This window comes from Cavia porcellus, unplaced genomic scaffold (assembly GCF_034190915.1).
Source record: "Cavia porcellus strain 051 isolate PalLab524CR breed Dunkin Hartley unplaced genomic scaffold, mCavPor4.1 scaffold_20, whole genome shotgun sequence".
Classification (NCBI taxonomy): domain Eukaryota; kingdom Metazoa; phylum Chordata; class Mammalia; order Rodentia; family Caviidae; genus Cavia; species Cavia porcellus.
This window is the reverse complement of record NW_026947503.1, coordinates 25,778,829-25,801,975: the sequence shown is the minus strand read 5'-3', so window position 1 is coordinate 25,801,975 and position 23,147 is coordinate 25,778,829. Positions and strand designations below refer to the sequence as shown.

Sequence of the window (23,147 nt, the reverse complement as noted above, 5' to 3'; positions counted from 1 at the left end):
GAGCTAAATCCTCAGCCCCCAAAATTCATTCTTTGATTTTAGAGAACATGAGCTCGTACCAGACTTAGTAGGTCGGGAGTTTCATTCCCCAAATCATTTGGAGGTCTTCCACCGAGATCACTGGATGGAGGAGACAGTTTGCTTTTGAACTAACTTGTCCTTCTTGTTCCTGGCTTTCAGTTTGTGAGATTACTCTATTTTTTAATATAATTTTATTTCTTTCAATAAATTCTAAAATAAAAAACTTTTGGAACAACAACAAAAAAAAAAACGTAGAGGGCCAGGGATTTAGCTGGCAAGCACCTGCCAGCACCTGCCTTGCAAGTGCAAGGTCATGAATTCGATCCCTGGTACCAAAAAAACCAAAAAATGCATAGAATATTGATCTACCTTAGTAACATTTACAATAGAACTTTAAAAACAGGATTTATATTTGTCACATTACTTCATGTTCTTTAGTTTAAATGGTCTGAAAAATTAAATCTTACTTTATATATACTTGATTCTTTTTTTTTTGCCAGCCTGGTTACTTTAATATAGTCATGTATGAGTTGCCTTTTTTTTTTGTCTTTTTCTTTTTTATCAGTACTGGGGATCGAACTCATGACCACACACTTGCAAGGCAGGCACTTATGCCACTGAGCTAAATCCCCAGTCCCGATTTGCCTTGTTTTAAAAAAATGTTTCAAGATATAATGTAGTTAAGATTTGTGTCCTAGTATGTTATACACTGTATTACTTATATTCTGGAGATGTCACTTAGGAACTACAGATCACATACCATTTTAGATAGGAAAAGAAACTTAAGGCTAAATTATCATGAGAATGACAATGAATTCAGATGGAGGAAAGTTAGCGTTAGAAAAGCACCTGCAAGAGGCTGCAAAAAAATCAACCATCTACAAATAGGGCTCATCAGGTGGCTACAGAACCAAGGAAGGTCCTGGCAGATAGCTGAGAAGGGCTCAAATGGAGCCTTCCCGGGAGCTTGCATGCCTCCCCTAGTAGCTGGGAAGAGAGGCCATGCGCTTTCCCTTTCTCCTCCCATGTGGTGCACCACACATGGCACTGTCCCTGCAGCAGGAGGAAACTTCCAGAGCTCACCAGCTCCCATGAATCCCCTCCACCCTCCAGTCCCCTACCTCTCCTTGGTAACTAGTATCCGTTAAAGGATTTGAGATTTCTGACAGATGAAATCCTGAGTGGGAGAGAAGGGAAAAGGAGGAGACTGGCTTTTCTTAGGAAAGATGGGAACAATGTAAGAAAACAGGGAGTTTCTTTCTGAGTTCTTAGGTTACACTTCAGAGGGCAGGGAATTTTGGGAAAGTATGATTCAGAGCGCAATGGAATGAGGGAAGTGCAAAAGCAAACGATGAAAAGTCTCTGCCTGGACTTGCCAAGGTCACCATCTCGATGCTTCTTTTATCTCCTGGCTGGATCAGGTTCTTACTCTTTATTATAGTATGTCTGGTATCTTCTGTCATTTCAGGTGTGACAGTACCAGCTGCTCACCTGTTTCCAACTGAGGTCTACCACACAAGGGGCAAAGGTAAAAGGGGTTTCAGATACATCAGCAGGTCTCAGGAAAAAAAGGGCCATAACATGAAACCAGTCAGGACAGTTCTACAAGAGCGGGAGGTCAGAAGCAGAGGTGTCTGCAAGCTGTAAGATGGCATTGGTGGCACTCGGGACAGAGGAACCACACAGTGAAACAAATGAAGTCCCTGTGAATGAAGTCCGCTGCTCGCCATGCTTTTTTATTGGACTAAGGTGACCATAATCTCAACTTCCTCATCTTGCTTCATCCTGGCTCTCCTGTGGTTTACAATCTTCAACACATTTATACAATTGAAGTTTAGATTAACTCAGTCTACCCGCTTCACCTAAGTCTGATCAAATGAATTGCCTAGTTGAAGCCAATTAGGGATTATTCACATTCTTCCAAATATTTTTTATTAAAGATACAAGCCAAATAGACTATAAATGTCTCATTTCATGTGTCATTTTATGAAACTGTAAAATCGAATGTATGAAAACAGTAAGAGTACAAAAATGCTGTTGGTAGGTCTCAAGTCTCTGATTTAAAAAAAAAACTGTATTACCATATATCTTTAGTCATACCTGCTGAAGTTAGTAATATCTAATTCTATATACACACATCATGAAAAATAAAAGACTTTGACAGGTGGCTTTGGGAATATTAAGAGAGCAAAAAGTTTTACTGTGTTCATTTATTGACTGCTAGGAATACAGCCTATGAAGAATATGCAGCATGCATTTGGGGAGAAATTAATCATGTCTACATGGAGGCCACTCAATGACCCTGTGATGAGTTCATTAGGTAGCACAGATCAGACCTGAGGACATGAAGATGACTCATGCAGCCACCCACAACTCATTAAGATTCAACCTGCAGATATATTTGGAACTTAATTATTTTTAATTACTTAACTCACCAGGAAGGAGGGAGGCTCACCCTGCCTCCTTACCTGTGAATCATCCTGACAGTCCTCCCCACCAAATTATGCTTTTGTCAAAGTTTAAGGAAATTTTCCTTCTATTAGTTCTCCCAAATCAATTTGTATGCTCCAGAATTAAACAAAGCTACACAAATTGAAAAAGGATTAATAACTGATTCAAACGACTGTATTCATTAGAAACCAGTTATGTGCACTGCTGAGTTATTCTAATACTAGCAAATTGTTATGCCATATTTGCCAATTTCTCTCCAAGATGTTCATTTTAACTTGATACAATAAAATGATATAAATTAAAAGAAATATAGTTACACTTAAACGGACAGAAAGATTAAGTTATTCGATTGGTTCAGACCATAACTGACAACTATTTAATTATGTATGACATTTAATAATGTGTAGTATGCTAAACACAATGATTATATCATATAACTGGATAAAATGCTGAAATGTACCTACAACTTCTGAGTTTTCTGCCATACATTTCCACAAACTTGGTAACACATAATTTCACTTATAATGATAATCAATGTCACATGATATTCCAGTAATATACACTCCTTTTATCAAAGTGGGAATAAAAAGACAAGACAGAAACAGATACACTCTAAGAGAACAATGAAGAGAAAATTTTGGCCTTTGTCGTTTTTTTCTTTTAAAGACGCAATCTGTTCTTTTCATGAATCATTTTTTTCCTGCATACTTGAGAGAAAACAACTATGGCTTGCAGCGCTGGACAAACCGAGGGTACAAGCACACATCTCGGATGTGATATCTGTTCAGGAGCCACGTCAGGAATCGTTCCAAGCCCAGGCCATATCCTCCGTGAGGGCATGTACCGTATTTTCTCTGACACACAAAAAGACACAGAGAGAATCAGAGGAGTGAATGTTTAAAATTTTATCTAAACAGGTTAAACCTTTCCAGTGAGGAAAGAGCTCACTGTGGTCAAGAACTCAACCCACACCCTATATGCCTTCATGAACCACCATGTGTGAAGCAGCAGCTCAGGCTGGACAAGGTGGGGCATCCAGTAAGCCCAGCTGCTCAGGAGGCTCAGGCAGGAGAATCACAAGCTTAAGCCCAGCCTAGGCGATGAAGCAAAACCCCCTCTCAAAATACATTTTTTTAAAAACAGAGTTGGAGGTGTAGCTCAGTGCTACAGTGCTTGCCTAGCACGTGTAACACCGTGGCTTTAGTCTCCCGTAGCACAAATAAAACATGTAATTCTGAAATAACTATGAAACATAAATCAGGAACTAAGTATTGCCCTGGAAAGACTTCCATACCTCCACTAATCAGAGAAAAATGAAAAACTAATCAGAGAAAAATGAAAAATAGTACATAGTAGTAGGAACTAATGATACTCAGCAATGAGTACACAGATGTACTATAACCAGTTGGTAGACGCTGTATTATAACCATAAAACTAAGTACGACTCATTCAAAAATTAAAGTACCATTTAGAAAGCTCCCCTTTATACAGAACTCTTACAATGGCAAAAGTGAAAGGCAGTTCTGAAAAGTGCTTTTACCTGATCTGTGTACCAGTAGTAAGGAGTGGGATCAATGCCTTCTCTTTTATAACCTGCCAGGATTTCTTCACTGTCCCAGATACGCATGGAGCCTCCCACGATCTCACCAACATTGGGCATCAACACGTCCACCTTTGAATATAGGTTTTAAAAAAGGAAAGATGTAATTAGTATCAGGCTATCAAAAACAGCACTATTGCAGGGTTTCAATGAAAACTGTCACTTAAACTCCTATAGCTAAAGGAATCGACACCATGTTCATGCAAAATTCAAATAGTACTCATATATTCTAGTAAAGGATGTTAATCGTAATCACGTGAAACCAGCGAAGAAGAAAAACCACTCCTGTAACTACTGTCATTGCAGAATTATGAAACACTTCTCATGAGCTGTACCTCATCGCATTAACACCTTCCAATCCTCTATTTTATTATTTTTTTATTTTGCTTTGTTTTAAGGTAGATTCTTGCTATATAGTACAGGCTGGCCTTAAAGTCACATGCAGCACAGGCCTGCTTCCAATGTCCAGAAATCCTCCTGCTTCAGCCTCCCAAGTGCTGTGATTACAGGCATACGCCACCAGGCCTGGCTCTTCCCCTCGTTTAGAAAGCAAATTTCTCTTGACTAATATAAATAAATATACTCACACACAAATATATTATTTCTTTCAGCTCAGATAGTTATACTACTAATTTCTCTTAGTTCACTGAAAAGAATGGTTTGTAGGAATACTCTTTGGACAATGAAATGCAGATATCTTGTCCTTTGAGAAATTTAAAGATAACAATACACAACACATTAACCACTGTTACTTTCTAATTGTTGGGTTTTGAAATTGTTATTTTTTTCTTTAAAATATAAATAATTAAAAACAAAAATTAAAATTTCTAATGTTCCAAATCACAAACTGACTGATTCAGTAAGACGGGGGTCCTCAGGACATCGCTGCATATAGAAGGACTTGATCTCCACAGGAAATCGACACAGCAAGATTGGTTCATTAATGGTGTCTGTCATCAGTCTCTCAGGAGCTTCCGGGATATCCTGAGGTTAAACAAGACTTGATTAACATTTACCACTCAAAATGTACCAGACATAAACAGCTCTTTCACTCCCTACCAGTCCTAGCCATCAAGGCAACATGACAGACAATACACACTAAGCCAAAATTCATAAACTCCCATATAAGGAAAGATTCCTTTGAAAGAAAATAAAACATACTTTGTAAATCCACAGTTGTCACGTGAACTGTAAAATACCCTGCTTTCTTCTTCAGTGTGTGTGTGTATATATATATATATATATATATATATATATATATATATATATTTTTTTTTTTTTTTTTTTTTTTTAACTTTTTGTCGGTACCGGGGATCGAACTCACGACTGCCTGCTTGCAAGGCAGGTGCTTACGCTGCTGAGCTAAATCCCCAGCCCCTTATATTTCAAGGATCATGCCTGAGAGGAATACAGCACAAATCTCCAAGCTGAGTTCCAAGGTATTTTTTTCCTGTGGGCATTTTTAGTAAGCTCCAAAGCAAACTGTGGTCCACTCAGCCGCATAAAGTGGAAGGTAATCAGTGAATGTTCCAGAAGATCATTGATCCACACATAAAGTACAATACTAATGAAACGAATCTTTAAACTCTCCTGTCACATGCACTTCTTTCCTGCTACAATAAAACAGTTACTCCCTCAATACAGTGATAGGATAGATAAGCAGGATCAAGTCTGTAAGTGTAACCACATCTGCAATCGCCAAGAAATGTCAGACGATGATAAATCAAAAGAACCAGTTTCTGTCTCTAAACATCCTTCAGTAAAACAAAAAAACTCAAGCTCAACCCCAAAACTCTTGGCCCAGGACAACTGATGGAGAAACTTAGACAAGACTCACTAATCTAATGTAAGAACTAAAACAAGGGCGGAGCAATCAGCTGGCACAGCTGCCCTCTGCTTTAGTCCCAGCCCGATGCCCTACACCCTCTGAGGTACAGGAGGAGATGTGACATGAATGGGACGTCTCTGGTCACCTGGCTGGTATCCACTGGATACACTGGGGCGCTGCGTGACATTACAAAGAGCAAGAGGGGCCTCGATGCACAATCTGACGTCTGCGGACCGCTCCCCTCTCCAGCCTCTCATGTGCATAGGATGACAGCAAGGAAATCCAGTGCTGCTGACATGCACCCAGGCTTCCTGACCCTGGCCCTCGCTAGGCACTTAGCTCATAGGCCCCACAACCTGGCCAACAGGACATTATCTCTGAGGCATAGAGAAACAAAGAGCACAGGCCTTTTGCCTTCAGGGACAGAGCAGGTCAGGACAGAAGTGGGACCAAAGCTGGCCTCAGGGAGGGACATAGTCTGGCTCCACAGCTCTTGCTCCTTCCATTTGACACTTAAAGAATAAGGACATGTAACACTGCTGCCAACCCATCTCTCCATACATGCTTAGAGGGTGGTTCCCAGGCAACACCAGGATCAGCATCCAGAGTTTATCGGGTGCAAGGTCATGCTCTCTACAACACTTTCTCTCTTGTTTTATTCACTATTCAACAGCTATCTTATTTCAATCACCTACCAACCAGTTTTAAATTACTGATTCTGGGGAGAATGAATCCTGCTTCAAACTATGATACACTTATTCCAGCAAAACAAAATGATTACATACATATATTATCAATCTGTATGAACTTTCCAGGCATTTACAAACGTTTATTCAAGGATCCTTGCCTTCTGAAAGGAGGAGGAGTACAATTTAAAACCTTAAGCTGAATAACAATCCGAAAGAGAAAAGATGAAGGATGACCTAGGAAGGCTACAAATTTGCCAGTATTCAGTCTACAATGAAACAACACACAACTCCAAGCAACAGCCCCCTTCTACATCAGCCACTTAATCAGAAAACACAACCTATGTAGTAAGCATACTACCACCGCCTTTGAAACAATGAGGAAGAGGAATGCATACCTCTCCAAACTCATAGAAAGTCCCATCTTCTTTCTTTACATTGTGTTCTTTCAGCCACGCGATAGCATCTGTGTAGTTCATCCTTTTGAAAGGCCGTTTGGGGGGCTTGAAGTTCTATGCAGAAAGCAAAAACGTAAGGTATATAAAGAAACCACCAACCTTAAAATGCCCATTAGCCAAAAAATCTATTCACCATTATTAAAAAAGATTCTTTTTGCTATTGTTACTGGGGTCGAGCTCAAGACCTCACCCTCTCAGGCAGGCGCTATGCCACTGAGCAAAATCTCCGACCCAAAAGATTCTTTCAGGGCTGGAAACTATGCAAACACTCCTCCAGTGAAAATCATAAGTGGACACCCTCCTTAGCTAAGCTGAAGTATGAAATTAGTGGCAATGCCTACTACTATATTAAAGGTTACTCTTCAAAGTATTATTAGGCACTTGTTTCACTCATCAAGCCATCAAATCCATAAAACTGAGAGAGAAGACTCCAGTGTCTTCCAGAAGAACATTACCATCTTTTCATTTTCATGAAACACTACACCCACCGGATTGAGGTCAGACACTATGCTTCCTGCTGGCGACTTTAAGACTCTATCTACGACGTCACAAACCAAGTCTTCCAATCGGTTCAGGAGGTCCTCAAAGCTCAGGAAAGGGCACTCTGCTTCCACGTGAGTGTACCTGAAGAACAACACACTGGCTCAGACTTGCTCTTCGTTTACACCAAGTTTCTTTCTTTCTTTCTTTTTTTTTTTTCCTGGTGCCAGGGATCAAACTCATGACCTCGCCTTTGCGAAGCAGGCACTTACGCCGCTGAGCTAAATCCCCAGCCCCTATACCAAGTTTCTCCTAAGCAAAGATCGGCACACTAAAAATCAGCCCAAAATTCCAACTTGGCTACCCAATTCCCAGTGCTGCAAGTTAGTCTGCACACCCCTCCAACTCCTTGAGCAGTGATTTCTTCTTTATTCCTGAACCCACAGAGATCAGGGTAATGTGAAAAACACACCTCAGTTATGGATTAAAAGGCAAACTTGCATTAGCCTCCTAATACATGCATTTTAAAATACAGAGATTTTATAATTCACCTACATCAGACTTTCTTCCCTAAAGGTACTTTCTGAACATAAAATCCAACAAAAAGACAATCTCATACTCAGCCAGGTGCCTTCGTGTTCTGGATTGTTCTGCCCTGTATGACTGCGCAATACAAAACACGTCTCCCAGCGAGGGAAGGCAGGTCTCCAGGTACAACTGAGAGGACTGAGTCAGAAATGCCTCTTCCCCAAAGTAGTCCAGCTTGAAGAGTGTGGAGCCACCTTCCACCTGCGTCTGCACCAGTGTTGGAGGGGTCACCTGTTCACATGGGAGGGAGGGAACAAAGGCCTGCTGTGAAGACCCCTCTTCCAGGCTCACAACAGCCAACAGGGACGGTTTGCAAATGACGCCCAACACCACTCACTTCGTAGTAGCCTCTGTCAAAGAAGTGCTCTCGGAAGCAGGCGGTGATCATAGAACGTGCTCTCAGGATTTTGGACATGTTTTCTCCCCGGATCATCATGTGCCTGTTGTTGAGCTGGACGTCAACGTCAGACTCCTCGTTGATCAGGTTATCAGCTCCTCCAGCAGGGGCCAAGCCTATGAGCTCCCAGAAGTCACAGCTCAGTTCATGGCCCCCCGGAGCCTACGAGTCAAAGCAAGCAGAGTGAGGACTAGCGCGGGGAGGGAGAAGGAAGCAAGCACTGAACAGGACTAAGGACTGTGTGTCTGAATGTCAGATTCAAAGAGGAGCTTTCTAAGAACTGCATTACAAGGAGCCTTATTTTTCAAATAAAAAAACCAGTAATTCAATTTCATCTCAACATTTTTCATATTTAGTACTACATTTAGAGTAAATATCCCCAAACTCCTATTGAGTTTGCATTTTTTTAAAAATTAGTTTTATTGGTACACTCTTAGTAAAAATAATGATCACATTCATCACAGTTAATTTCACCTGTACATAATATATCTTTTATCTTCACTTTTTTGTCATTCCCTTTCCCTCTCTTCAAACCTCTTGCCCTTATTCATTTACAAGCTTTGTGTCATTTTTTCTTCTATTTTTTTCTTTTTCCTTTCCCCATGTGAACATTTTGTTTCTACTCCCTCAATATCTATCAAGTCAAAGTCTTTTTTATTTTCATTTTTTTAACCAGGAATCAAACGTATCTCCTTGCACCTACTAGGCAGGTGCTTTGACACTGAGGTATATATCTGGTCCATACTTTTTTAAAATAAAAAGGACAGACTAGAAAATAAATTTGAATCATACAACATGGAGAAATACTAATTAGTATTAATATTTTGGTACACATTTCTAGTCTTTGCCCAATGATTTAACCTATTTACGCAAACTGAGTAAATTAAAATGGGAAGGTAATACTAAAAGCTGTTAATTTTAGGGGAAAATTATAATATGCATGCATGTGTGTGTGTGTAAAATGCTAAATTTTCTCCATGAATTCCATAATAGCAACTCAGCTTCAAAGCAACATCACAGACTATGGAATATATAATTATCTTTTTTTTTTTTTTTTGGTCTTTTTCCTTTTTATCAGTACCAGGGATCGAACTCATGACTGCCTGCTTGCAAGGCAGGCGCTTATGCCGCTGAGCTAAATCCCTAGCCCCGGAATATATAATTATTTTTGTGCTAAACACTGGACACCAACTAACATAATGACAAGCACACTGTTTTGGAATGGTATCAGTTCCAAGAAAACGAGGTGAACTTAAATCAGATCATCTTATTCTTGCTCTTTTATAAGGACTCTGAGATCTCAATGTATTTCTAGGTTATTACAGCTGTTTGCTACCTCTTATGGTTAATGTATTATACGTGTTAATATTCTTTCTTAGCCAACAAACAGTTATTTGAACCTTAATTACTAACAAGTAACTATAACTGGAATAGGTTACATAGCTTTGGCTATAGGACAAACAGGCCTATAAACGTCGAGCTTTCATATTCCTTCAGGTTTCGACTATTCTTGAGATTTTTTTTGGGTGGGTGTAAATTGTTTTCAGTAACTTGGATCGTTATTCAGAAAATAATATTACAGCTGGGGATTTAGCTCAGTGGCATAAGTGCTTGCCTTGCAAGTGTGTGGTCGTGAGTTCGATCCCCAGTACTGGTAAAAAAGAAAGAGACCAAAAAAAAAAAAAAAAAGAAAATATTACAGTCCATGAAGATTAATCACAAATTCTGTGAAGCTGATATGACTTGTATTGTAGTTTTAGTTTTGTCCACTGTAAAAACTGCAAGGACATTTAACTACTAAAGCAACAGTGCTAGGAGATGTCTAGGTCTCTCTAAAAGCCTCCTGTAGTTACTGATGATTCTTTTCAGAGGTGGCTGCACTTAGAGTGTGTGATGGTGGGATCAATGGTGTATGATAATTAAGTCAGTCCACAGACTGGCTTGACACAGTTCTGGGTGTAGATAAGGAGCAGGCCCACTCTGGATAGACTATAAGAGACAGAAAGGGGGTGTTATTGTTGCTTCCTGCTGCTTTTCTACTGTGCTGCCTTCGGCCCACTACGAAGTGGTTCTCCATTGCAATGCCCCTTGCCATGCAAGCCCACCTGGGAGCCAGCCAACTGTGGACTGAAACCTCTACAGAGTGTGAGCTAAATAAACGTTTCTTCCTTTAACCTTGGATGCTGGATATTTTGTCTCAGCAACGAGGAAATGTTACCTAAGACAGGGGCTTAACAGGAGATGCTTAAATCACAAGTGGATTAATTCATGACCTGGAGACCAGGTTAGCTGTAAGTTATCACAAGTCTGTGATTGTTATAAAAGGGAGTGCTGTCCCACCCTGTTTTCTACCTGAAGTACTTCTCTATCATGAGATGCCTTTTGCCATCCTATGACGTAGCATGGAGGCCCTCACCGGATGCAGCCCCTCTACCTTGACTGCCCAGTCTCCAGAACACACAAGAAATCAATTTCTTTACAGTCTGTTACAGCAACACAAAGCAAGAGGAAGACACACTACATAGTGTACATGTTTCACTGGAGAAGGTTTACTAAGCTTAGAAGTACTTCAGATTTGTGCACTTATATGCTAAACAGCAAAATGCAAATAAAGACATTTGAGAACGAACAAACAACTCTCTATTCACTCAAGGAGTTCAATTCACTTACCTGCTTGCCCTTTGGGATAAGATTCAGAGTTCCATAAACTGCAACACTACTCTCAGTGGACAAGACTACTCCATTGTAACACAGACACTAGAAAAGGATTAAAGTTCACATGAAGTTGTCACACTAATATTAACATATGTTAACATAGACAAAGTTAACAGGAATATTGCAAACAAACTGCCTGGTCAAATATACTAAAATGAGGAAATTACCACTAAGTTTAGCATTAAGAAACAACAATTATTCTTGTGGAACATAGAGGTTTATCAGTACAGCCATACACCACAGAACAATGCTTTTGGTAAAAATAGATTACATATCAGGTCATCATGCGATGATAGCATGACAGCTATCTTAAGATTCTCTTTTTTTGGTACTGGGAATGGAACTCACAAACTTGTGCTTGCCAGACAGGCACTGTGCCAGTAAGTTACATCTCCAGCATGATGTCTTATTTTCTGTAAGTATTCTATGTTTATACGACACAAAATTGCCTAAGGCTCATTTTCACAATGAAGTGTGTTGGTCAGTGATACTTATTGTTCATACAGGTAAACAGACATCCAACTTTATAAACACATACAGAGTTTAAGCATATATGACACTACTCCCATGCACTCAAATTCATCGGGACAGTTCATTTTTATTGGTAAATGCAAACCATTTAATTAAGAAAGCCCTTCTATATTTTGATGACCAATATCTGCTGAAATCATTATAATGGTGATAAGGAGCTTGACAATGGAGGACTGGGCTGCCAACACCTAAATCCACTAATTATAAAAAATACAACCAGACATCATATGCCTTTTGATATAATGTAATCCAAAGAACACAGTTTTCCCCATGAAGTAGTCATATCATGAAAACAGAACACAAACTGAACCTATCCCGACTTAATTTCTATTTATTAATCATATAGACAATAGAAGAGTATTTTAAATGACACTACAATGATATAATCAACCAAATTTGGAATTATGTCAACTGAATGCAAGATGGAGAGGTGTCTCGATCCTCATTCCAATCAATCAACTCTAAAAAGGCATTATGAATCAATCAGGAAACTCTGATGGGATTTTAGATAGTATTTAGACATTGTGTTAGTTTGGTGGGAAGTGATAATGGCAGGAAGTACTGTACATAAAAAGGAGTTGTTTTAACTAGACACAATGGTGCACCACTATAGTTGGCAGGCTGAGGGAGGAACATAAGCTTAAGGCCACTCTGGGCCATCTGACGAGACCCTGCATCCAAACAAAGGAGGGCTGGGATACAGGGCTCAGTTTATGGCCCTGAGTCCACTATCAGTGCTAAAAAAAAGTTTCTAAAATTGCAAAAAAAGGAAATGTCAATAAAATGATATGATGCCAGGGACAGCAACATCAGGCCAAGATTGGCCATACATAGCTACCTACTGAAACTGGGTCTTAAGACCTATTATGCTGTTCTATACATCACATGTTGCAGATTTTCATAAAAGCTCTCCCAGATCTACTAAGGTGAAAGTGACAAATAAAGGTTTTTCTACTTATGCTAGATGGCATGACATTTTGATAAGTATATCCACTGTGAACATAATAAAAAAAGGGTAAAGAAAGTCTCCAGGTTCATAACTCTTAAAACCAACAATGAAGAAAGCTACTGAACAAGTCTAATTTTCAGCCATAAATGAAAGAAAATATTTACCAAATCATCTGATAAGACACACTGAAGATAACCTGTACCATCTCGCAACACCAGGAACATTAAATTCTTTCCTAAAAATGAGAAATTCAAGTTTAGCCACACTGTTCTCAAGGGACCACACAGGGCTTCTTAGAATTTAATCTTACACAAAGGAAACTTTAAAGTTACGCATGGGAAGATCAAGCCTCCCACACGATCCCCTTACTTTGAGTTTTTTTTATTGGTACAGATCAAACTCAGGACTGTGCGCTTGCAAGCAGGCGCTTATGCCACTGAGCTAAATCCCCAGCCTCAATCCCCTTACTTTGAAATGCCCAGAAGCACTGCCTTACAACATATATAAACCACTTTATTCCTCAAGATCCACATGGCCATGGGTCAGCAAGATGGTGACCAACGAGCTGAGGATTATGTTTTACTCACTGTTAAAGCCCCTGAACACTAACAGAAAAGTGCAGGGGAGGGGCACGAATATCGCTGAACAGACCAGCTCTCCCTTTATGTTCCATCTTACTCATGAATGAGTCAATAATCACCATAAAAATCTCATGTCATGAAGTAATGGAGGAAGCACCTGGGCACAGGCATGCACACACCTGCACTCCCAGCACTGATCAAAAGTTGGAGGCCTGCTTGGGCAACTTAGGGATACCATGTCTCAAAATAAAAAATACAAAGGGGTGGGGATGCAGCTCAGTGCTACAGTGCCCCTGGTGTGATCCTTAGAATTGCAGAGGAGGACACAAAAACGGAGAAAACAAAACACCTATACCAGAAGAGAAGCAGAATGCACACATGCTCATTATTTAATAATTAAACAATATAAGAGGCTGAGGATTTAACTCAGCAGCACAAGCACCTGCCTGGCAAGCAGGAGGTCCTGAGTTTGATCCCCAGGACCAAAAACAAAAAAAAGAATTAAACAATATAGACACGTTTGACATCAGGATTGGGCCCTCCTATAAACATACCTCCTGTTTTTCATTGAATAATTAAAATTCAGTTTGACAAACCTGACTACACCTGTACTTGCTCATAGTTAAGACTTGACATAATTTTGAGATTCTAGCCACATTAAATCATAACTAATTGAGTTTTCAAATCACTGTGTCCATGTAAAGTTAGCACAACAGAATAAAACAACAACAAAAAACTGAACAAAAAAGAAGAAAACAAAAGTGGCACCATTCACCTTGTCTACGAAGCCTATGGACCCAGCCAAACACCTTTACTCTTTGGCCTCTATAGCCTTCTAATGCACCAATCTTCACCTATAAATGAAATTAAACAGTAGTTGAACAAACATCATGTATTACATACCAATGTTTTCAGTAATAAGAAATGTGCAGGAACAAAATGTTAAAAAAATCATAAAATAATACAAAAAAATTGGAGACAGTGGCTAGGCAGGTTAACTAAAAAACTGCACCATATTAAAATGGTTCAAACAAATCCAATTCTTCTCTTAATGCAAAACTGGCAGTGAGACGCACCCAGAAAGGTTTCAGATACTGCTATAGAAAATCAGTTATTAAACAAATTTGTTACAAGCAGAGCCCCTGCTTCCCCAGCAGCAACCATCCCAGCCACACAGGCCCTTTCCATGACCCCACAGCTCCTCAGTACAGGCTGGCACTTGGAAGCTAAATAAAAGACTTCCTGTTTGAAACATGAAGTCAAAAGAGATGGACAGAGGAAGTGGGTGCTGAACACAGCCAGGAAAACAACTCCATCACTAAGTAGGGAACATGATAACGGTCAGCAAAAATGATTAGAACACACACTAACCATGTGTATTCATAGTGCAGCAATGTGTTTGGATTTCAGAAGAAAAAAATAAATCTAATTTCACAGACTCACACACTATAGAAAAGTCATGTACTTCTACCTGCTCATCGTACAGTGGGGAAACAGATACTAACGAGGGTCAACTCACTGCACTGATATCACACAGCACAGCCTGGGCTGCATCCCAGGTCTGCTGGGTTTCAGTCAGAAGAGAATATATTTCAAGCAATTACCAAGCTCTGTGTTAAAGCAAACACCTAAAGAACAAGCTTTACACTATCCTAAAATCTTTTCTCTCCATTCTACAAGGAAAGACAAACAACGTAAGGGAACAAAGGAGTGGCATACCACTCAAAGCCACAATGAAGGACACGACATGACCACGAGGGACACACTTACACACTTTGGCTCTGGCAGACTTGGATCCTTTTTGATGGATATCTTCTTGGCTTCTTCCAGGTTCTTTTCTCTTCGCAAACTATCTTCTGCCTAATTTTATCAACAAGTCACATCGTTAACACGGCTTCTAGCATTCTAACTTGTAAAACATGTGTGGGGGTAAATTATTAGTCACCTCTCTCTTCTCCTGGGATTCAGTCTTCATTTGTTCCCTATGCCACAGTTTTTTAATGTTCTTCATTTGTGATTTAGAAATAACGTCCCACCTCTGGAGAGAAAGACAGATACGTAATTTCACCCAAGAACCCTGTTTATTCAATATGTAAAATAAATTCAATTCAAAGTGTATTCACAAAGTATAATTCTGTGAAGTTCTGGACTCATCTTACCTCATTTTCTTTTTGTGAATCTACGTAAATGGTAGGAAATGGTTCTTTTCCTACTGTCATCAAAGCCTTGGGAAGGGAGAGAGAACAAAAGAAAATGCAATGAATTATTCCCTCTGGAGTCCAGACCTGCAGCATATAAAAATCAACCTTTCCTAAAAGCACAATAATACTACAAAGCTACAGTGATAAAGTATACCACGACATTGGTAAAAACATAGACACGTGGATCAATGAACAGAACAGAGGATGGGGAAACAACTCTCAGCAAATTCAGCTACCTGCCTTTGACAAAGGGGCCAAAACTTTCACAGGAGGAAAGACGGCATCTTTAATAAATGGTGCCGGGGAAACTGTTTATCCACATGCTGAAGGTTAAATCTAACCTACATTTCTCACCATCTACTAAAATAAAATCAAAGAGATTTAATATTAAAACAGAAACACTTAACTTGCTGGAAGATTTTTAAAAAGATAACTCTTACAGACATAGCTACAGGCTAGGACTTTCTGAACTGATTCCCAACTGCACAAGAGATTACACCAGAATCAACAAATGGGATTACATCAAATTGTGAAAGCTGGTACACAGGTAAAGAAATAAGCAACGAAGTGAACATAAGCTGCAGAATGGGAAAGTTTCTGCGAACTATTTTTCCAGATAGAAGACTAATATTTAGAAAGCACAAAGAACTCAAAATAAATAAACCCCAAAATAAGACTCATCAAAAAATGCACAACTGAGGTGAACAGACACTTCTCAAGAAGAAATATAAATGTCCAATGAATGCATAAAAAAAGTTCATCGCATTCCTCTAGAAAAATGCATATTAAAATTGGGATTTCATCTTATTGCACAATGACTATCATAAAGAAATCAGATAAAAACAAATGCTGGTTAGATTGTAGGAAAAAAGGAACTCTTTCTATTGGTGAAACCTAAACCACTAGTGATTATGAAATCAGAACGAAACTCCTTAAAAAATTAAAACAAAAAATTCCATTTGACTCAGCTATTTGCCTCCTGGATATTTTCCTGTAAGAGTTCAAGATATCATATTTCAATGCGTACCCATTTTTATAGCAGCACATTTCACAATAGTTAAAATTAGGGAGCAGCCTTCATATCCATCAACAGATTAATGGATACAGAGAATGTGGTATATATGTATAATGAAATACCACTTTGCCAAAAAGAATAAAACAATTCATTTGTAGGAAAATGGACGCACCTTGATATCATAGTATTAAGTAAAACAAAGCAGACACACAAGCTTAAATACTGCATGGTTTCTTTTGTATGAGAAACCCAAAACATAAATGAATAAAAGTTAAAATAGGGGGGAAAAAAAAAAAGAAAAAAGTAAGAGAGATATGTAGGGAAGTGGTAAGTGGGAGCACAGAGAAAAGCGTGCAGCTAAGAAGGAAGCACACTTACATTCACTGCCAGAAGTCACATGAAATATAGGGTGTTTTAGCAGTATCCTAGGATTTTTTTTGTCTTTTTGTTTTTATCGGTACCAGGGATCGAACTCACGACTGCCTGCTTGCAAGGCAGGCACTTATGCCACTGAGCTAAATCCCCAGCCCCTAGTATCCTAGGATTTTAAGAATACTTTAGGTAGGTCTGGCAGTACAGCACACGATAGTGATGTGGGAATGCTTGAGCATCTCTCAGAAATGGGTTACCCAGTAGCATCCAATCAGCAGCAAGAAGAACTAATGCTCTTAAATTACCTGTTTGCAAACTTCCCATCAAAAAAAAGAACAGGAAAGAATATTTGCAATTTATAATTGTGGGGTTTTGGGGCAACATTTATTGGTTAGGTTCTAAGGAAAAATCTGCGAATGACCGAGGCTGTGAACTCTGAACTGTGACTGTGTGTGGAAGTATACTATTTTTCTTATGAGAAAGGTCACTTTGATAAACAAAAAAACAGGAAAATAGGGACATTAGTCTCAACTCAGTGAATAAATGGAACATGAATTATAAAACATTCAAGAGTCACCTCTTCACCAATTAGACATCACATTGTACCATCATGCACTTACAAACGCTGTACTTTGCATTAGAAGCATGTAAATCAAGGTATTACTGTACAAGCTAGATAAAAACCAACATAAAGGGGGAATTGGCCAGGTAGGGATGCATAGGAAAAGGAGTGTCAGAGCTGTGTCTTTCCAAGGAAGCAGATCTCTTTATGTGGCAGTTGCAGCCAATGGGTTCCAGCATTCCAGTTCAACAGGAATCTCTATGTCTAACTTAAGATGGATGTAACTGTTACATAACATGCATGTGAGTTCACATTCTTGAAGGACACCTTGGCTTGCATTTTGTTTTCTACTTAAAGCTCCTCACAAAAAATGTGTGGACCTCATTTGAGGATTTTAGTTTCTGAGAAACAGCAGTACATCAATAAACAGCAATTCTATTTTTTTTGGTACTGGGGATCAAACTCGCTACTGTACACTTGCAAGGCAGGCACTTACACCGCTGAGCTAAATCCCCGGTCGCAATTCTATTTTAAGTTCCAAATATATCAGTCTGCTTTGAGAAATGTGTGCCTTCTTGGGTGCGATGACAGAAATCAGGTCTTCTTCAGAGGCACAAGGTTCAGGGTCACTACTACATACAAGTACATTCAGCAACAGGCCTCTTATAAAGTCAGGAGCTCAATGTGACAATGAAAGCTTTTATTCCTACAAAAACTGAAAAACCAGCAACCAGACATATTAGAAAAAAAGTAGTATCAATGACTTGTAGTGAAAAAAGAAGATATAGGTTTTAAATGTTCAAGTAAGTTTAGATTCCAATCATCCAGCACTCTTAACACCAAAGTATCTACAGAGTCTGCAAAAAAAAAAAAAAAAAAAAAATGTGCACACGGTTCAGGAAAAGAAAACACCTGTATAAATATTTAACAATACTAAATTTATTGAGACATCATGAGATTGACAAGTTACCTTTGGCCTCTATAATTATAAGAAGTGCTCAGAGTGGTACCCATTAGCTTTATTATTTTTCTTCTGACCTGTGTATTCATTTTTTGATGCACTCAGATTGTATTGCGCATTCTCTCTTTCTAAAAATTCTTTTCAAAACCTGGTGCTTAAGATAAAATTTTTTTTTTGGTACTGGGATCGAAATGATGACCTTGTGCTTGCTAGGCAGGTGATTACTCCACTAAGCTAAATCCCTAGCCGCCTAAATAAAATTCTTGACAAGTCACATGTTATTGACAAGTCATTAATAACTGCAAAATTATTTTTCTAGGAAAAGAGACACTACCTTTAGACCTGTTTTAAATGGTTTCTCTTTGGTTCCATCTCCTGTGGCATCATCTCCCTCTCGATCCGACACATACAGCTCTGCTGTTTTATAAAATGAAAGTAAGTTAGTTGTTTGATCAATGACTCAGACACTTTATAATCCAACTAGTTTAGCTGTTTCTTTGTTTGTATAAAGGATAAACATCCGATTAGTAAAATTTATCACACTTCAAAATAAATCATTACTCCCTTATGTTAACAAAATAGATCTCCTAAAAACATGAGTTATTAAACCTTTTATAGTGAATTTTTTGATCATTTTATGATACTGTTTCTATCTACATGATACTCAACAATAAAGCTGTGATTTTATTCCCAATGGAATCTTAATTGTTGGACCTTAAACTCAGGACCAGGGTGACTCTGGGAAATTTACTGTCATTCTCAGCTTATTTCCCCTTTTAGGAAACAAGGGAAACAATATCCATTTGAGGATGCAAGAAAACAACACATACAGATCAGACATCTCTGTGCCAGTGTCCAAATGGCTAATAAAAATAGCAGTTTCCTCCAGTCTTTAAGACAAACCTCAATTCTGAGGTTCAACAAATGGCAGAAGATGAGGCAGGCATGATGATGTCCCAGGCCTGTAATCCCATGGCTTAGCAGCCTGAGGTAGGAGAATCCCCATGAGTTCAATGGCAGACAGCTACACAGCAAGCCCTCCTCCCAAAGAAAAAAAGTGGAGGCCCTACAACTGCAGAAGCCTCCCTGTGATATCAGCCCAGGTCTCCTAATTTTCTTTTTCTCTTCCTGGAAATTTCAATACAAAACAAAAGAGGAACTAGGGTGGAGAAAAAGGGAAAGAAAAAATGATGAGGCAGCATGATGTTCCAGGCCTGTAATCTCAGAAGGTAGGAGACAGAGGAAGGAGGATTACCATGACTTTAAGGTCAGCTTGAGTTGCCCAGTGACACCTCCTCTCAAAAGAAGAAAAAAAAAAAAAAAAAAAAAGCACACGTGTAACCATGGCAGTCTCCCTGGGTTCAGAAACTGAAAAAGTAGGGACTAAAATGTACAGTACATATTATGAAATGGGAAGAAATTGTTCCAAATGAAAGAAGAACTATGGTGGGGAAGGGTCAAAAGAAAAGGACAAAAAAAGGTCAGGATTAAAAAATGATAAAATGAGGTCAGGGATTTAGCTCATGGTATAAGCGCCTGCCTTGCAAGCCCATGGTCTGAGTTCGATCCCCGGTACCAAAAATAAAAAATAAAAAATAAAAAAAGATAAAAATAGAAATAAAGCTTTGTAAATAGTGAGTGTAGAGGGGTTCCCGGGAGGAAAGGGGTTTGGGGTAAAGAAAAGAATCCAAATGTGTCACGTTCAAGTCCTAATCCCCCATGACATACGTGATCATTACGTATGCCAAAAATATATGAATAAACAATTTTTGAAAAAAGTGTAGAAGGCCTCACAACCGCAGAAGCCTAGCTGTGACATCAGCCCAGGTCTCCCTAATTTTCTTTTTCTCTTACTGGAAATTTCTACACAAAATGAGGCCATACAACAGAGGAGTAAATTGATGAACTTCTTTCCTGGAGATAACTCTGAAGAACTGCATGTCTGCCGACTACACTGTCAGACCCCTCACACTGCCCAAGACTCAGCGGCATCACGCCTTTTCGCAGTGGGGCGGGCGCGGCCAGTCGCAGCACCTGGGCACGCAGGGTTCCAGGGGAGCCGGGCCTGCGCCAGCGAGTCAGGCGCCCTCCAAGCGTTCCCCAAACATCTGGAGGCGCCCAGCGCTGAGATCCACGGGATTCAGCGGAGACCAGAGTTCCCGTTCCTAGGAAGGGACACTGCGCGGCACGCCTAGTCTCACTCACCCAGTACCATGCCTGCTGCCGCCCTGGTCACTTCCAAGGACATCGTCTCCAACACCGCCGCCGCAGCCCGGTCTCCCCAATGTGCTCCAGCCACTTCCTCCACTCAGGCTGGCATCGCGTGGTGTGGTGCTAAGGCCAGCAGCGTGCGTACGCCCAGCGTCTGGGCTCCATTGGTTACGACGTGAGGGCGAGCGTCCCCAGTGGCGCCATGTTTGCTCAGGGCAAGGCAACTTCCGGCCCGAATTGCCCCGCCCAGCGCTTGGTGCTGACCCCTCCCTAGGCGGTTCCTCAGATCCTGCAGGCTTTCAATTCTTTCTCCTGTGGGCCCAGGCTTGCTAAATTTTTCCTGTGTAAACCAAATCCAGCCAGGCTACGTGCTGGGTGGCCTGTCATCCCAGCCCTAAAAAGAGAAGGCAGGAAGATCACGAGTTCGAGGCCAGCGGAGGCTACATAGCAAAACTATATTTAAAAATGAATAAATGGGGGAGGAATTTAGCTCAGTGTCATAAACTCCCACCTGGACACCCCAGGGTCTCAAGTTCGATCCCCGATACCAATAAATAAATAAATAACTCACCAATAATTGAAAGTTTGAATTGAAATTGTGCTGCTGTGTGCACGTAGGAATCACTGTTAGAGAGGCTGTAATAATGAAGTGGGCAGAAGTAGGACTTTGGAATATAAACCTGACTTGGATGCTGGTGCTGTCTTTTCCTGTGTGTTCTGAGGTAATTACCTCATCTGTCAGTTTCCATGTTGATGAAAGCTAATGGATCCCTGCTGCCTGGAATGTATTAGGTACTAAATGAAGTGTAACTGTCATCAGTTTTCCCTCAACCTACTGACATTGCAGAATTTCTTCTTGAAATAAGGATTGTCCTTGCTGTTGTCTTTGTTTTTGTTGTTACCGATGAAAGTGTAAAGAACACTCAGGTTCTGGGCCATCAAAAATTTGAGCCAAATCTTTTTTTTTCCTTTTCTTTTCTTTTTTTTGGAAGGAGGGGGATTGAACTCAGGACCTCGCAGCTGTCAGGCAGGCGCTTATGCTGCTGAGCTAAACCCCTAGCCCTTTTATATTGTTTTCATTGAGAATATTTCACCTAATTTCATAAGCTTTCACTTCTTCCCATGGCTGATTTGTGCTTGAAGTATTATTTATTACTGCAAATTACAACCTGTTTTACCTGCACAGTTTCTAGTGGTCAGGAATGTGGAAGCAGCTTGGCAGTAGTTGGGGGCTCAGAATCTCTGTGGTATCTTGCTGTGGGTGGGGGCAGCGGTCATGGAAAAGCATGACTGGTTGAGATTGGAGATTGCTAGCAGGCTCAGTCAAGTGGTTTTTGGCAGAGGCGTGGAAAGTGATGGAATATTGAACTTGCTGAGGTGTGTGGGCGTCAGAAAAAGACACTGGTGAGAGAAAGTCGTCTCAGATGATAGAACTCTGTGTGCCTCCCCCCCCATCCCAGCTTTTTTTCTATTGGTAATACCAGGCAAAGTCCAAGTCAAGGTCTTAGCTGGGAGAGCTCTGACCTTTTCTGACACCTGTACAGTATATTACTCTGTTATTTTTTGTCCTTCATTTTACACAGGTCCATGGGACTGGGAGTCAGCTCCTGATCACTGTGTATAAATACTTTTGTTGGTAGAACAAAGTAGAACAAGTTGTTTGGGAGGTGCCTGGGCTCTCCCTGATTTCCTACTAGAAAGTGCCCTCCAGGAATCTACTATCCCTACCGTTTGGACTTTCTGTTAGGTGCTCCACAGTGTCATCTTGGGTGAAGTAAGGACCTTTACTATTTATGGCCATTTGGACCAATTGCAGGTCATTTTGGGACATTGGGCATTTGGGTGTGAGAAGAGATAGAAAAGAAGTACAAAAAAAATTACAGGCATTCATTTTGTTGCTTTGGAGTATTCATTCGTTTTTAGTTTCCTTTGGATTGTTTTGACTTGCTTTGGTTTCCTTTTTGTTTCTCCTTATAACCACCTTTAAGGATGGGCTTTGGGAGTTTAGTAACATTTTGAAACTTTATACTAGCTGCACAGGTTGCAACCAGTATCGTATAGTGAGGGGACTGCTGGACTTCTGTTTTCTGCACCATACAAATATAAAGAGTAATGATCTTCCCCTTTAAGGTCCAGTGGAGCTCCGTGTAATCCTAGGGCGCCTCCTCTTTTGGGAAAGGACAATATTCTCTGAGGCATTATGTACTTAAAGGTTAAATTCATCCTGCAGGGATGCTAAATCCTCATCCTTCTTTTTCATTGTCTTTTGATGTTCTTATGAGCACAACTCTGGGATTTATGCTAACCACTTTGGGTGTCGAAGTGTTTAGTGACTTGTTTGTGAGCCATTCTGGATTTTGAGGTTATTAAACTATTTGCCTTACAGGGGAGTTTGGATTATGAAATTTAAAGAATGTTGTGACCATGTGGTGTGTTTGAAGAGCTTTGTTGTGATTTGCTCAGGAATAAAAGTGCTTACGGTCTTTTGTAGCTCTTTAGGGAAATTCTAGTTACCCATCACTTTGAAAAAGATGATTATA

At 39.9% G+C, this 23,147-nt stretch overlaps 1 protein-coding gene across 3 annotated transcripts; it reads right to left on the bottom strand.

The window, feature by feature from the left end:
• Positions 1 to 2,216: 2,216 nt before the first annotated feature.
• On the bottom strand, positions 2,217 to 20,803 carry LOC100716840 (asparagine--tRNA ligase, cytoplasmic-like). 3 transcript variants are annotated; one of them, XM_003474159.5, is made up of 15 exons: positions 20,602 to 20,803; positions 18,731 to 18,813; positions 15,445 to 15,510; positions 15,231 to 15,323; positions 15,056 to 15,145; positions 14,061 to 14,139; positions 12,869 to 12,939; positions 11,180 to 11,266; positions 8,450 to 8,671; positions 8,144 to 8,343; positions 7,533 to 7,668; positions 6,985 to 7,098; positions 4,925 to 5,056; positions 4,013 to 4,144; positions 2,217 to 3,326 (listed from the first exon to the last, which is right to left on the bottom strand). In XM_003474159.5, exons 1-15 carry the CDS (start codon positions 20,642 to 20,644, stop codon positions 3,195 to 3,197), a joined length of 1,680 nt encoding a protein of 559 aa, XP_003474207.1. In that variant the 5' UTR covers positions 20,645 to 20,803; the 3' UTR covers positions 2,217 to 3,194. The 3 variants fall into 3 exon arrangements, with proteins under 3 accessions (XP_003474207.1, XP_005005586.1, XP_023422579.1); XM_005005529.4 differs by having other exon boundaries at positions 18,731 to 18,810; positions 20,602 to 20,788; XM_023566811.2 differs by lacking the exon at positions 20,602 to 20,803 and adding an exon at positions 17,932 to 18,150.
• Positions 20,804 to 23,147: the final 2,344 nt, after the last annotated feature.

What these genes read in the sequence shown, in the direction of transcription:
- LOC100716840 (XM_003474159.5), bottom strand. Translation starts at nt 20,644, where the DNA reads ATGTCCTTGGAAGTGACCAGGGCGGCAGCAGGCATGGTACTGG. An exon ending in CATTTAAAACAGGTCTAAAG is followed by an intron (nt 15,511 to 18,730) that starts GTAGTGTCTCTT and finishes TCCCTTCCCAAG; the next exon opens with GCTTTGATGACAGTAGGAAA. An exon ending in TAGTGTCTGACCTCAATCCG is followed by an intron (nt 7,099 to 7,532) that starts GTGGGTGTAGTG and finishes CTTTCTGCATAG; the next exon opens with AACTTCAAGCCCCCCAAACG.